Source organism: Odontesthes bonariensis, chromosome 7, assembly GCF_027942865.1.
Source record: "Odontesthes bonariensis isolate fOdoBon6 chromosome 7, fOdoBon6.hap1, whole genome shotgun sequence".
NCBI lineage: Eukaryota > Metazoa > Chordata > Actinopteri > Atheriniformes > Atherinopsidae > Odontesthes > Odontesthes bonariensis.
The window spans coordinates 32,633,156-32,649,652 of record NC_134512.1 but is presented as its reverse complement, the minus strand read 5'-3'; the positions used below and the strand labels follow the sequence as shown (position 1 = coordinate 32,649,652).

General features: G+C 39.7%; 1 protein-coding gene across 1 annotated transcript; it reads left to right on the top strand.

Moving 5' to 3' along the window:
• Nucleotides 1–443: 443 nt before the first annotated feature.
• LOC142384389 (putative E3 ubiquitin-protein ligase HERC4) lies at nucleotides 444–14,943 on the top strand. The gene is made up of 23 exons (XM_075470594.1): nucleotides 444–813; nucleotides 1,999–2,119; nucleotides 2,202–2,278; nucleotides 2,959–3,180; nucleotides 3,290–3,381; nucleotides 4,046–4,176; nucleotides 6,490–6,614; nucleotides 8,134–8,207; nucleotides 8,293–8,399; nucleotides 8,528–8,587; nucleotides 8,671–8,776; nucleotides 8,894–9,089; nucleotides 9,880–10,025; nucleotides 10,118–10,210; nucleotides 10,326–10,424; nucleotides 11,172–11,324; nucleotides 11,401–11,541; nucleotides 11,630–11,799; nucleotides 11,930–11,993; nucleotides 12,097–12,167; nucleotides 12,915–13,098; nucleotides 13,184–13,289; nucleotides 14,330–14,943. The coding sequence occupies exons 1-23, from the start codon at nucleotides 597–599 to the stop codon at nucleotides 14,572–14,574; spliced, it is 3,000 nt and encodes a 999-aa protein (XP_075326709.1). The 5' UTR covers nucleotides 444–596; the 3' UTR covers nucleotides 14,575–14,943.
• Nucleotides 14,944–16,497: the final 1,554 nt, after the last annotated feature.

Sequence of the window (16,497 nt, the reverse complement as noted above, 5' to 3'; positions counted from 1 at the left end):
GGGATGAGTACAAAGATTAAGTGCCACAGGGAGTCCCATTGCCACTGAGATACACAGCACACAGTCCACACGATCAAAGTGAGTTTATGCTGTCCCTCATCCTGTCCCTCATGCATGCAAGGGGCAGGTAAGTGCAAAGCTGCGACCCCACAAACATGTTTGTCCCTTAACACGTTAAGACAGCATTATAAATGAGCTGTTACCAGAATGGCAATGACCAAGTCGTAGTGCATTATTAAAAGCCCTGTGTTATGTCATAGTATTGTAGTACTATGGTACTTAACTTTTCAATGACCATTACAGCGTCCATGGCCACAGCTGGTATCGGTTCTCAAACAGGCTCTGATGAGTCATCTGTGACAACATGTTTTTTGTAGAAAGGAAAGACAAACTGCTCAAACAGTTTCGCTTTCGTTTTTCATCAGCACAAAAGCAGGCTTTCAGCCTCTGACTCGGGGGGCGTGTTTTTTTCGTGTCGAGGTGCTTCTGAGTTTTGTTTTCCTTCCCAGTTTGCATTAATAAACTAATCTAGTTTCGTTTCTGGCTGCTGGGTCTTTAACACCAGCTGTGCGCTCCGTGGAGCGGCATTAACCAACATGTTTGCGTGGGGAGAGGACTACAGGCAGAGCTTCCGTGTGAAAAATGGCTCAAGTGTCCGGACTGCAGATCCAGTTCAGCTGTTGGACTTCACTTTCAGCATCGCGGATCTGTCGGCGGGGCACGGTGTGCTCGCCTTCGTCAAGGGGAACAAAGACGCGTCCGTCATCCGCACAAACGAGAGCGCAGCTGGGGAAAGAGTGAGAGGGAAACAGAGTGAGCATCGGTCTTATAATTCTGTCTTTAAAGTGTTGGGGAAATGCTATTTGTTACGGAAGCCCAGAGCGGACGACGTATAAACTTTTTTTTGATGGTTTTCTCGAGATAACGAGTTAATTTACCGATGGTTTTCGAGGCCACTTTTTCCTCCCCAGTCCGCCCCTGTGTATTTCTGGCAAAGGTTTAGCCAGGGGCGCCGCTAGGGATTTTGGGCCCCATGAAAATCATTTTTACTGGGCCCCCAAACAGCCGGCCAGGAGGTCGGCGAAAATTTGTGATGCTATTTTACATAAAACTATGCATTTTAATGGTATTTCTGACTATCGTTCCCATATTTGTGAAAAAAGAAAAACATGACAGTTGAGGTAGGTAACACTGAGCACAAGGAATCCAATGGAATTCATTTATTTGCTGCAACACTGATACTCTGATTCTAAACTCTAAATTAGGCTACCTGAAAAATACAAAACATAAACGTAATGTTTCCAAAACAAATAAAGTTATTGTTACCAGTAAATTGTAAATATATTTGTGATTATAAGTTAGTTAATAACTTAGTGTCATATAATTTTTTGTCAGTATTATAATTTTATTAGGGCCTCTCTGGGCCCCTCTTAATCATGGGCCCCTAGAATCCTTCTCATTTAACCCCCATTTTCGGCGCCCCTGGGTGTAGCCATTTTTACCCCCCTTTCATTGAAAACTGAATAAAGTTGCCTATGAATCAAACATGGAATGTGGAGCGTTTGTGTAACAATTCTGCTTGTGAGAATGCACAAAGCAAATCCGGCTGGTGTGACGAGCATTTCGTTTTAAACGAGAGGTGCCGTTAAAACGATAACGGCACCTCTCGTGCATCATTCGGTAACCATGGAGACGGCCTGGTCCCCTCAGCTGGATCACTGAGGTGTAAACGCCTGTTGAGCTGCAGTCAAGCCGGCCGTCTCCTTAAATGACGCGGGCTGATGTGAAAGTTATCTCTACAAGACAAACAAATTGCGAACACATGTAAACAAATATAAACAGGGGCGGACTGGGGAGAAAAAGTGGCCTCGAAAACCATCGGTAAATCAACTCGTTATCTCGAGAAAACGATCAAAAAAGAGTTTATACATACCACGTCCGCTCTGGGCTTCCGCAGTTTGTCCTATAATGACGTGGACGCTTGTTGTGTGCTGGCAGAGTTTGTGAAGTGTCCGGAGAAGATTGAGGCTGTGAGTTGTGGTGATGATGTGGTAGCACTGCTGTCTGAGACAGGCTCAGTTTTCTGTGTGGACTCCACTCAGAGACCTTACACACCCAGGTGAGGAGAGGTGTCAACGTGTCACAGCTCACTTTTTATAGTCGTAGAATAATCGCGTATAAGCTGGTTTCTGTTGTTTCAGGACTCACCGGGCTTTGTGTGACATACCGGTGACTCAGGTTGTTTGTGGAAGCCAGCATACAGTTGCTTTGACCAAAGGTACAGTTAATCACAGGTGTAAGTCCAAAGGGTGCACTGAAAAAAAAAAAACTCATAAGATTTACTTAAAAAACCCTTTGTAAGTATTTGCACTCAAATGATTTAAGTAAGATTGAATGCTGCAATGTCAAGTAAATTTTACTTACCATAAAACACAACAGTTTTGAAGATATTAAGTAACATTTACTTAATTACATCTAAGTTTTAAGTTATATTTATTTAAACAAATTAAGTAAAGTCTACTTGTTTTTCATAGGCAGCAACATCTTTTTACTCAAAATTTTAAGTACATTTTATATATCTGTAGTATTTGCTGTTATGAAGTAACTTTTTAGTAGATTTTAACGATACACTTTCAGAGTAAAGTTTATGTAAGTATTTCTAGGTTTATGTACACACAACTATTAAACATTTAAATTGTATGAGGAAACCTAAGTAAAACTTACTCTTCCCCCATAATTCATGTATTACATTAATAAAATGTTTAATTTGACTTAAGAAGCTCTAGTTCTTACTGAATCTTAAAAATACAAGGTAGAAATTATGACAGTTACTCTTATAGAGTTTACTTCAATAAAAAGTCCCTTTTTTCAGTGTGTAGACTGAAACCAAGTAATGATCACTGATTTAAAATGATACACAGAGCTGAACATGACAACATCAGGATGATCTCCCTGTAGGTGGTCAGGTGTACACATGGGGCAATGACTCCAGAGGCCAGCTGGGTCTGGGGAAGAGAGAGAATGGAGCCGATTCACCCCAACACCTCCGATCTCTGTCGGCCATCCCCGTGGTTCGGATCGCAGCAGGAGGAGAGCAGAGCTTCGCCCTCTCCGCGTCCGGAGGTGTGTTCGGCTGGGGCAGAAACGACCGTGGGCAGCTCGGACTGGGAGACACTACAGGTTAATAAACTGTAAAACATCTAAATGTTCAGATGGTTACTTAATAGACTTTCTTAATTTCTTTTCATATATATGACTCCTGAACCTCGGCTTCATACTTGTCTTACAGACAGACATACACCAGCTGCTGTTCATTATATGAACACGAAGAAAGCTGTTTATATTTCCTGTGGAAAGGAGCACACTGCCATTTTAACAAAGGTTAGTCAACAGAGTCGGTGCTACAAGATTTTAAATAACTCCGTATGAAAACCTTTTAAACAGTCAAACATTTCACTCAAAATTTATTGGCACTTCATTTTTGCTTCGTTATCTTTCTCATTATGCGACTCCCACACTTCAACTGCCTAATATTTTACATTGCAGGATGTATCTGCTGTAAATATGGAGTGTAAGTTAAAAAAAAAAAAAGAATCAGATGGACTGAGATTAGTCATTAGACAATCAAACATTTAAGTCATTGCTTAGCTTCTTAAAAATGTCACACAGATGCACCTGAGTGAAAAGATGGTTAATGATTCTTTGATTTTTAGTAGAAAATGGACTTTCACCACCTTAAATCTGCAGCGATAACCATAATAATGTTCATTCATACAGATGAATATAGTTGTTCTTGTTTATTCAAGTAAATATCATTGACTTAATAAGCTGAATAGGCTATTATGAGTTATTTGGAGCTAGCAATATGGCTTGTAATTAATCTTTTTGGTCTTATTTCAAGATGTTATGTGCTGTTCAACAGCCTAACTTAGTTAAAAATATCTAATCAAGTACAATTTTAGGCTTTTTTTTCCCATTGTACTGTAAATTCTACATTTATGTAAATGAATGTGGTGTTAATAAACGTTTCTGTCATGGTTTTCAGGATGGTGCCGTGTTTACCTGTGGCGCTGGTGGATATGGACAGCTTGGACACAAGTCATTTGAAGATGAACTCTGTCCTCGGCTTGTTGAAGAGCCCTGGGGGGCAAAGGCGACCAAGATTGCATGTGGAAGGTACTGTAATAACAGACGTTATGACATTTAAATTCAGTCTGAAATTCAAAAAGGCTGGGATTCTGTGTAGAATCATTCAAAACTGAATATAGTGATTCGGAAATTTCAGAAAAACATTTGACTATTTCATGAAAAATAGGAGCTCATCTTGAATTTGATGAAATAAAATAAAAATTCGGACTGGGTCAACAAAAGGCTGGAAAAGAAGGTGTTGCTGAAGACAAACAGCTCAAGGAAAATGTTGCAACTAATCAGCTTAATTGACAACAGGTCAGTAATATGACTGGGTTTAAAAAGAGCACCTTAGAGAGGCAGAGTCTCTGAAGCAAAGATGAGCAGAGGTGCAGCAACACACAGAAAACTGGGTCTAAAAACTGTGGAGCAAACTGTACATACATTTCAATCAAATGTACCTCAACATGCAGCTGTGAAGACTTTGATTATTCCATCATCTACAGTACATAATATCATCAAAAGATTTGTTTTAAAATGTCTGTGTGCAAGGGATCAATATTTGATGCCGGTAATCTCTTCGTCAAAAGAAGAAGCCAAATGAAAACACTGCCCTCTTCTCTGAACCAAAGCTCATTTAAAATGAAGCTAAGGGGAAATCTGTTTTATGGTCAGACAAATCGACATTTGAAATAGTTCTTTGGAAATCATGGATGCTGTGTCCGCAGGACTGAACAACACAGGGACCATCCAGCTTATTATCAGCTCTCAGGTCCAAAACCTGCATCTCTGATGGTACGGGGGGTGCATTAGTGCCCATGGAACAGCACATCTGAAAAGGCTCCATCAACACGGAAAGTTATATGCAGGTTTTATACGGGGTGTTTTTTTCAGGGCAGCAAGCACAAACTGTATCTGACCTGCCTGCAGTCCAGAGCTTTCACCATCTGAAAACCTTTAAAATACAACAAAGAAGACTGCTGAGCAGCTAGAATCCCTTATCAGACAAGACTGGGACAAGAGGCCTCTCCCAAAGGTCCTGCAGCTCTATTTTGAGACGTGTTGCTGCCATCAAATTCAAGATGAGAAAGTATTTGTCAGGAAATGGTAGAAATGTCTTATTTCAAGAATCCTCCTCCCACCGTCCAAAAACATGCAGGTTAGGTTGAGTGGTGAGTCTAAATTGTTCCGAGAGGAGAGTGTGAGCGTGTGGGGTTGTTTGTCTCGTTTGTCTCTTGTGTGGCGCTGTGATGGACTGGCGACCTGTCCAGGATGACCCCGCCTCTCGCACAATGACAGCTGGGAGAGGCTCCAGCCCCCCCGCCACCCTAATACCCCATCCACACGTAGCCGGGTATCTGGTAAAACGAATATATTTTTCTACGTTTGGACCTGTCATCCACATGAAAACGCATAAAAACGCACCGTAAACGAATGTTTTTAAAAACTCCGGGCAAAGTGAAGATTTTTGAAAACTCCGTTTATGCAGCTGCGTGTAGACAGAGATAACCGGAGATTTGCGTTTTCGAACGTCACAGTATGCGCCAAAACAACAACAAATCTGCTTAAAAGTCTAAAGTGCGACCTTTGTTTACTGAAGAAGCATGGATGTCTTGAGAACTGTGGTGGTTATTATTGTGCAGGCGCTGTTTACTGCCTTGATTTTACACGCCCAAGTCGTACTCCTCACTCCTGTCGCTGTCGGAATTATTACGTCCTCATATCGAGAGGCAGTCATACGATCACCTGTCCGTGTGCTCAAAAAAGTGGCGTGCACACTTTATTATTTAGCTGACGAGGGCAGATTGCGCAAAACAGCAAATGCATTTGGGTTGTCAAGACAGGTGAAAACGCAGATGTTCGGTTATGTGTGGAAGGTGTTTTTTTCGAAAACGAGGTAATGTGGATACAGATTTTTTTATAAACGGAGGGGGGGAAACATTCGGTTTTAAAAATACCCGGCTACGTGTGGACAAGGCCTAAATTGGAATAAGCGGGTATAGAAAATGGATGGATGGATGTTCTGGATACAACATTTTATGAGATTTGCTAATCATTGCATTTAGTTTTTATTTACATTTAACACCGCATCCCGACTTCTTTTGGAATTGGGGTTGTGGTTGATTGAAGGAGAAGTTATTAAATGTTAAAGAGAAGAAGGTTTTGCCCACACTTTATATGGGGACACCACCTGAGGAGTCAAGAAAGGTGTTAGTGCTCTGCAACCCAGCTTCCAGCTGCTCATTGACGTTGTGTCGGTCGCGCAGAGTTCTTTAAGAAATTTAGAGAAAATTTTGGTCCCGATACAGTAAAGAGAAATGACTGTAAAAATGTGTCACTGTTGAAATCAATCTCTTTCAGATATCACACATTAGTGCTGACAGATTCTATGAAAGTTTACTCCTTTGGATGTAATGAGCAAAGACAGCTGGGACGTGGAGAGGAGAGTCGTCCATCTGTGCCACTGCCTGTCCAGCTGCCACAGGGTAAATACTACTACACCTTTAATGCTAATAGAACTGAGTCAAGTTTTTTAAAGAGTCCCATATTCAAACACAAATCAAATAATAGGAAAATAATGATCGAAATAATTAAAGGATCTTAAATACAGTTGGAAAAAGTTTGGTAATGGTGATTGAGAGGGAGAAGTGCACATTTCCACAGTCTGGAGAAATGAAAGAAAAATCGAATGAAAGGTGCAGAGAGTCGACTGGATACTGGACAAACATCTGAGAATAAGCATCGATAATGACTGAACTAGCATCTGAAAACAGAAAACTGGTTAAATTACTTGTTGTTCGGAAGATCTGACAACAAGAGCTGAAATCTTACCAAAGAAAATATTTAGCCATTCATGCACTACACGACCTTCCACAGAAAGTGCTCATGTGCAAACACTTGTTTTAAGAGGAAATAAGAGGAAATCATGTTGTTGTCCTACAGTATAAAGCATTTACCTTCCATAGATATGAACACTAATCTCCACTTATGGTATAACAGCATCACTTACGGTGATTAAACATAGATTGGAAGTTTTAATAGAAGAAGTTGAGGTAAACCCGCCTTTTTCTTGCCGCATCTTTTGCTGTTATACAATATAACTTTGCATTATTATGCTGTTATACAATATAACTTTGCATTTATTTTGCTGTTATACAATATAACTTTGCATTATTTTGCTGTTATACAATATAACTTTGCATTATTATGCTGTTATACAATATAACTTTGCATTATTTTGCTGTTATACAATATAACTTTGCATTATTATGCTGTTATACAATATAACTTTGCATTATTATGCTGTTATACAATATAACTTTGCATTATTATGCTGTTATACAATATAACTTTGCATTATTTTGCTGTTATACAATATAACTTTGCATTATTATGCTGTTATACAATATAACTTTGCATTATTATGCTGTTATACAATATAACTTTGCATTATTTTGCTGTTATACAATATAACTTTGCATTATTTTGCTGTTATACAATATAACTTTGCATTATTATGCTGTTATACAATATAACTTTGCATTATTATGCTGTTATACAATATAACTTTGCATTATTTTGCTGTTATACAATATAACTTTGCATTATTTTGCTGTTATACAATATAACTTTGCATTATTATGCTGTTATACAATATAACTTTGCATTATTTTGCTGTTATACAATATAACTTTGCATTTATTTTGCTGTTATACAATATAACTTTGCATTATTTTGCTGTTATACAATATAACTTTGCATTATTTTGCTGTTATACAATATAACTTTGCATTATTTTGCTGTTATACAATATAATGCAACTGGAACAGGGCCTGTTGTGGCTTCTCGGGGTATATTGCTGGTAGCTAACAAGAAATAAACGGGTAAAAAGGCCATTATGGGAGGTTAAACTACTGTAACTCTTATCCCTTCTGGAACCATGAAAAATCTGAGTTTGCTTTAATTTCAAGGATAAAAATAACTTTATTTCTGTCATTATTTCAGACACCACAAACGGTCTCATAATTCAAAACATCTATGCGGGGGGAGACTGTTCCTTTGCGACACGCATGCCGAAGGTATGAGCACAGGTACCGAAAGTAAAAGAGGTATGTAGGAAATCTCTCTGACGCCAAACCATTAATGCTGTTGTTTCTTTCATAGGACATTCACAAAGGCTCAAACAACAGCACAACACAGCAGACTATTGAAAATATGATTGACAAATGGAACTCCGAATGTGATCCAAAGTCCTGGAATAACACAAAGAAGTAAGTATACTCATAAGTGGTTGTTTTTCTTCCACTGCATGTTATCAGTTTGCGACACAGACTGGAGAGTATCGTAAACGCATTTTAAAACTAACTTATTATAAACTGACCATATGAACCCTTCACAGGGAGATTCGTTGGACTTTTTCCTCCGCATCGATTATAAATCGAAGCTTTCTTGATGAAAGGTACACACCCGCTTCTGAGCAAAATGATCACGTCTTTTTAATCTGCTGAATTATTGGAATTTATGGTTTTGTTTTCTTCTTAGCAATGATAAGCATTTCCAGGCCTCAGCGAGCTACTCCGGCTTGGACTTACCTCTTGCCCAAAGAGTTTTTGAGAAACTGGTGAAGACGGATGATGTTATGTCAGAGGTATGAAACCAGATTAACTTTCTGCAACCGAACGAGAAAGAGCGGGAGGCTTACTTACACAATCTTTCAGTTGTATTCACTTGCATATAGTTCAGTTAGTGTATATTCTGTCAACAGGTGGAAGATGCTGTCCAACAGATGCTTCCTTCTCTTGATAAGGAACCAGTGGGAGTCGAGGGGTTGAGGGTCTTCCTGATTCTCAATGAGCTCCTTCGTGTGATGCAAAAACACAAACGACAACAGAGCACAAAGCTTGCTGTGGACGTCGCCACTGCTGTACAAAAACTCTCTGCTGAGAGCCTCCAGATTCTAGGTAATGTGACAGGTTATATGTAGCCTGACTACGTCATACTCACGATTCTAGTCAGAATGTGAGTCTGATACCGCTCAATAGAGTTTTGAGTATGGGGCTTGTTTCAACCGAACCAGGAGAAAAAATGACTCTTCGCTCAATTGGATAGACCTACAACCAATCAGAGCAACGTAGTATGTGATGTAGATTAAGCAACACACACTTGTTGTAGGAAGGACGGCAAAAACATATTTTCTATCGATAAAAGCCTTTATCGCGTTCCTCTGTTCATCTTTCAAAATTAATGCAATGTGGAGATCCTGTAGAACAGACTCGATGGCAGAATCTACACACCCTAGCTCTCCAGCGGCAGCCAGGTTCAGCTCTTTAGTGACGTAGTCGATAATGTCCCTGTTGATCATCTGTCCATCATCGTATAAAGCCGGCCCGGGCAATCTGATTGGGTCGACCGATTCTTGGTCGGGCATAATGATTTCCCAACTGAGCAGAGCCAGACCGAACTTCCCGACCAAAACTTTTATGGGCGGGGCTAAGTTCGGCTGGCACCCAGGCTAGATTATATGTTTAAATGTCTTAATATGTGATAGGATGCATATGCTGCTTATCATGGGCTCCTGTCCTTGTCTTTAGTTTGGAGTGGCCAAAAAAAAGGCTGTTTGCTTTGAATGTTTTATTCATTGTTCAACTCATTCATTCGTTCATTTATTGATGATTTTCTATTCTAACGTAACTCTCCATATGGCAGATTGGCCTGTGAAGGGCTCCCTTTCATTAATGCTGTGATCCTCAGGGGCCTGGTGGTCTTCACTGTCGCAGTCCTCTATGTGCAGACACGTGAAAGTATGGAGGACAGCCCTCTCAGCGTTCTCGTCTTGGATGCCTGTTCCTCGCGACTCAGTAACAAACATCCTGCTAATCCTGCAGAATATGTACAATGTTAGTAACAAACCCACTCCATGTTTCCATAAAAAAAATCCTTGTTATTTTCGCCCAATCTTTCATGCAATTAACTCTTATTTGGTTTAAAGGCCAACGAGAACAATAAAATCCCTGCAAAGACTTTCTGCTGTGAGATTAACCCGACTTTTCTTCAAATGGATCTGGACCGCTGGCGTTTGATGGTAAGTCACCCCTCCTTTCTCCTGCTGTTTTTGCCACTCTTTGCAGCATTCATACGTGTTAAAAAGAACCGATTTTTTTTACTTAAACTACTGGGTTTTCTTTATTTTCCTTCAGGATGTGAATGATCCACCAATCATCCTTGGCAGCTTCACATTTGTGATGGATCTAAAGTCAAAGAAAATGGCTTTTGACATCAACGCTGATTACACTAAGGTGACTTAAGCATTACCGTAACATGAGCCTGTAACAACACTGCTAACAGGTCTGTCAGGGTTGTAAGGAAGTATTTATCTACGACCGTTTACATAAGTGTTACTCCGCCTGATTCTTCTGCAAACATGTCTTAAGGTGTGCAACAGTATGTTGACTAAAAATACCCCACAACCTTTTTCTGATTTGGGGTCTATGTACTTCATAAGAACAGATTGTCATGATCTGGAAGTCCAAGAGCAATCTGATTCTAAAGCTCCATCATTCAACATCTTTCTGTTCCATTTATGTAAAACTAATGAAAGACAGATTTAAAGGCAAGACGCACAATATGATTTATTTTTTTAAACGACAGATGAATTAATATTACATAAGAGGAATCATTTGTAGTGACAAACCCACAGAGTAGCTGCACATTCAGCTCATTGTATCCGCCCTCCTCCACAGCTTACAGTTCCAGCTACAAAGACAACAAAGCTCACCAGAAAACCCTTGAACATATTGAATCATTTAGCTACTAATAATGCGGATAACCCTCTTTAAAATGACTTAGTGAATGTGGATATCGCACTCATGTTTATCTGATTAAAGGCAAAGATGCAGACAGCTGATTCTCAGTCAACTTTATAAGACGATAGTTGTTCTCTGCTAGCTGTGCTGCCATGAAGTGGTCAGTAGAATTAGAAAGCTTTACAAATTACACCCAAATGTAATTCATTTTTCTCAATTGCTTTTCAAATTGTACTTTAGAGAGCGCCTCCAGCGATGGGTGTTGTTTGGCCTTTTGGATACGCTCCCCAATACACTTATTTTGACCTGAAGCTGAGTCGAGAGTCATTTCTGGAGGACTCCTTCAAACAGCTGGCTGCTGCTCCTCACACTGAGTTCAAGAAACCACTTGGGGTGAGTGTTTTGCCCTCATGGTTAAGGCTGAGCCACACCTCCCACCTCTAATCATCGGTAACATCTTCTGTCTCAGGTCTATTTTGATGGAGACACAAAGTTCTCAGATGTCTACAAAAGAGACTTTTTCCACCACCTGTTTAAAAACATCGTGAAAGCCAAACCTGGGATGTTCATGCTCAATGAAGGCGGAACGCTGGCATGGTTCTCCTCCAAAGTAAGGTTTATTCCTGCCCCAGGTGACCGGCCGGAATGGAACAATATGCAGTTTTAGATCTCGATTGCTTCTTCTATTATTCCTGCAGGCAACAGAGGAGAACCGGACGAACTTCTACCTGTTTGGGGTTCTGTGTGGATTGGCCTTGTACAACGGCAGTATGATAAACTTGGGGTTCCCTCTGGCTCTGTTCAAGAAGCTGCTCGATGTGGAGCCGACGCTCGAGGATATGATAGAGTTCAGGCCTGAAGTTGGAAAGTAAGAATTGAATTGAATTAAGCAGAGATTTGACATTTAGATCATTTTAAAGAGCAGAATGAATCGTGACTGCTGCACAGGTTACAGTTTCACAGCTCTTATAGGATCACTTGTTTTACTCTGTTTAAAGGAGACTGCAGGACACGCTGAATTGTGAAGCTGATGACCTGGAAGCCCTAGACTTTTACTTTGACGTTGGTGTTTAAATAAAAACTGTCCAGTTGTCTCATTTGTTCATTCATAGTGCTACAAAGGCTTTGCAGTGATTTCACTAACTTCGTCGTCTGTAATTTTCAGATTAACTGGGATGAGACAAACTTTGACCTTGATCCCCAAAATCCAGAAAAGAAGGTCACGATTGAAAACAGGTAAGAATGTAAAGACACGGGCTGTGTTCGAAACCGCATACTACATACTACATACTACATACTTGCAAACTGCATACTTCCATTCTGCATACGGCATACTGATCGATCAGACAGTATGCAGAGCATTTACCCATAATGCATTTCGCTCCTGCCTGAGCTGAAATCAGCCGGCCTGAAGCTGATTTCCCTTAAGCTCTAAACTCTGTAAACTTTAGCAACATTTGAAACATTTTCAGGCGAGAAAGTAGTCGTTTAGATCCCCATCATGTTGAAAACCTGACAAAATACCGGCTATTTACAATTTTGTTCCCACGAATTTGGCGCTACTAAAGCTAGCCGCAGTGAGCAACGCACTTCCGGTTATTTTCACAAAATAAAATACCCGTTGCCTTTTATCATAGGGAAAGCCATTACGATACAATTGGTGCTTTTGTTTTGAAAACAGGAAGTGAACCTACCCTCGTTGTAGCGAGCTTGAAACTGCCGTTTTGACAGGAAATGACGATCGGTGACGTCACGTTACGTTGCATCTTGGGTAGTTTGAGTATGAGTAGTAACCTCATGATGCCTACCCAACATTTAGGAGAATCTAGTATGCATTCGGGAACTACTCGCTTACTAACTCAAAAAGTTAGTATGAAAAGGGGGAGTAGTTGGAGAAGTATGCGGTTTCGAACACAGCCACAGCGTTGCAGCAGCCGTAGCATTGAAACTTTGACTGATTTAAAACCTTTGTCTGCTTAAAAGGAGAGAGTTTGTGGATGCCTACGTGAATTACGCCTTCAACGCATCAGTGGAGGGCGTGTTTCAAGAGTTCAAGCGAGGCTTCCTCCAGGTGTGTGACCAAAATCTGCTGAAGCTGTTTCGGCCGGAGGAGCTGCAGGGAGTTCTGGTGGGCCAAGAAGACTATAACTGGGTGAAGCTCAAAAAGGTACCGTCAGGAAGGGCTCATTCTGCTGCTGTTTGTCTGTCAGCACCTGCATCAGAATGACCACGTCGCGTTTCACTGTGCACAGAATACAGTTTACGAGGGGTTCTTCTACCATGCCGGTCACCCCACCATACAGATGTTTTGGGAGGTGTTTGATGAACTAACTGAAGACCAGAGGAAAGACTTCCTTTGTAAGTATAATCCCTCATTTTAGGAAATTATGATTGCCGAAAGCTCTAGGTCTAAGATTAAAGGATGTTCAACAGTTTCTTGTATGACTGTCATCTCACAGTATCTCTTTAACTGATGTATATTTTTTACTGATTTACAGCTTAATGATTATCTAATTCAAATCAGACTCTTGTAGATCTGTCATTATAAGGGCCACTGAGCAATGGTTTTATGAAGGTTTGCCTTGTTTATTTCATGTTTGTGGCAGGGAAGAACAAGCACACGGAAAACCTTCTACACAGCACCAATTTCATGCTATTCTTTGTTATATTAGTGTAGGATCTCAGTCATCCAGATCGTGGTAATCTGCTGCTTCTTTTGTTGTTCCTCGAGGGGGGTTCAGCTCACATCTGAAAGGCATCTTCACTTCTAGCTGACTGGTGGGAAGTTTCAGGCGTATAAGCTATGAATGAAGGGACTAACCGTCGAGATCACATTTTAGGCCACAAACTGCACGACTCACTGCTTCAATCTGGTCTCCGTCTCTCACTACTTGACATAACCTGATGATGTACATTAAACTTACTTGGATTGGTCAATTTTAACCTCTCCCAAAGTGCATCCACCAACATATTGTGTACTTGAGTTGTAACAAACACGATGAGCGTGTTTTCTCCCTCATTAAACATTTGCAAAGACATTCTATTAAAAAACTGAAACTTGCATGAATGTTTAGTTTAAACAGTCTTCTCTTCTTTCTCATATGTTGGCATGCTAAATGTTGTTGAATAGATTGTCACCAAAAGGAGTGCGTGAACACATGATACATGATATAATCTTCCTTTACTGCCATAACTTTAACTACTTATCTGGACCTGAAAAGACAGAAGCGTTATTAGTATGAGATGACAGCCCAAAGAAAATGCTACATGATTAGTCAATATTACTTTTCCAGTTGTTCCCTGATATCAATGCATACAGCAGAGATAGAGATCAGATGAAGCTGAAACCCAAAATGAATCGAAGGGCTCTGATTTCAACCTTCATTGCTGTTCCTCAGGGTTCCTGACTGGTTATCGGAGGGTGCCTATCCTTGGCATGGGCCAGATAAGGATGACACTTCGCGATAAAGTAATCCTGAGCGGCACCTACGATGAGCACTTACCCGAGTCTCTGACGTGTCACTCTATTGTGGAACTACCTCCATACTCAACCAAGCAAATCATGCGAGAGAAAATAACCGAGGCTGTGAAACCAGAGAGAGGATTCAGAGGCGAATTATCTGCTGGATTAAACACTGAGTGATGAGGATCCTATAAAAAGCGGACCAAACTGAAGCCTTTTCAGCTCCACCTGATTTAAGGCACTTTGAAGTATTTATGTTTACATCATGACTCTTCTCAGGAAAAAAAGCCTAAACTTTATGTGATGATGATAATAGTTTGTTTTCAAATTTTATGTCTGACAACTTACGAAATTAAATGAACTTGAATGGTTAAGCTTATTATGATCATTGCTTATTGTTTGCTGATTGTTCTGTCTTTAACTGTATGATATTTTGAGATAATCATATCTGATAACATTATTTTCAGTTTTTTTTAATGCTATATTTTGCATAACTTCATTAACTGCTCTCTGCACAGTGTGCAACACGTGTAACAAATTATTTGAGCAATAAAAATGTATTTGAGCTGAGTTTTCTTTACAGTTGGTGTTGAAGAATCCCTCCACGCTGCAGTCTAAAGTTTCCTTAAAAAGCATTCTCTACCAGGAATTGCACTAGATACTTTGCCCTTCCTCAGTCAACAATCACAAAAGAAAATCAAAGTAAAGAACATATACACTAAATACACCCTTAAGGTTTGGAATACGATCCAAAGACACCTAAAAGGAAGGGCAGCTTTGTCAAGGGCCATGCCCATTCTAGGAAATGTAGAATTTCTCCCATCTTTACTTGACAAAGTATTTAGAAGATGGGCTGAGAAAGGCCTACGAATAATCAATCAGCTTCTAGACGGACAGGTCGTCAAGACTTTTTCACAAATTAAGGATAAATTTGATCTGCCCCAAAGTGATTTTTATAGATGTCTTCAAATTAGGAACTACATAACAAAACATGCAGACTGGGACCAACTCAAGAGAGACCCCAGTAGTATTGAAACATATTTCACATATATACAGGAACACCTCACAATAACAAAACACCAAGTGTCTCAAATATACAAAAAACTATTAACAGATATGTCAGACAACACGTTACACATCAAAGGACAATGGGAGCTGGAACTAAATACAATAATTGAAAATGATATATGGGAGGTAAAGGTGAGATTCTTTAGAACCCCACTTCAGATTAGTATCTTTAACAATGGGGGTAATAATCAATGCTGGAGAAATTGTAGGATGGTAGGAGACCATACCCACATATTTTGGGATTGTCCTGAGATACAGCCATACTGGAGAGGCATTAAGAAAGAACTGGAGAAGATACTTCACATGGACATACCATTTGACCCTGTATTTATTTTGCTTGAGAAAACAACAGAACAAAACTTCACCAAAGACCAGTGTTATATTTTGCATGTCCTACTAATGATCGCAAGAAAAATGATTACAATGCGTTGGATGCAACCTGAGCCTCCTACGGTGGCTCAATGGAGACAGAGGTGTAATCAAGCCCAAGTGATGGAAAATATGACTGCCATCCTACAGTTAAAATTACCCCTATTCCTTAGGAGATGGACACCTGTCATTCTTTATATGGGTTAAGCATATAATTGTATAAGACGAATGTAACATAAGCTCGCAATCAAGGTAAACCTTTTTTTTTCTGTATTTTTTCTTTTCTTTTTCTTTTTAATTTTATTTGTATATGTGTGTTTTATGTATAATATTGTTATTATTTGTTTGTTTTTGTGTGGTGTGTTTGTTTGTATTGCCTATACGTTATTGGCAATAAAGTAAAAAAAAAAAAAAGCATTTATTACAAACATCATACTCAGGTCAAGCAAGAATTCAACCTGAACAAAATGAATAAAGAATATTTGCATCTATTCAGACAGAACAACACAGAGAATAATTACATTTTTTTACTTAAATTTTTATTGACTTTATATTGAATCATTTTTTGGTTTCTTTGGTAGAACCAAAACGAATGGCTTTCAGGTGGCTTTCACTTCGTGTTTATCCTCTGATCTGCAGCTTTTTCACAGGTTTTCTTCAGAGGGG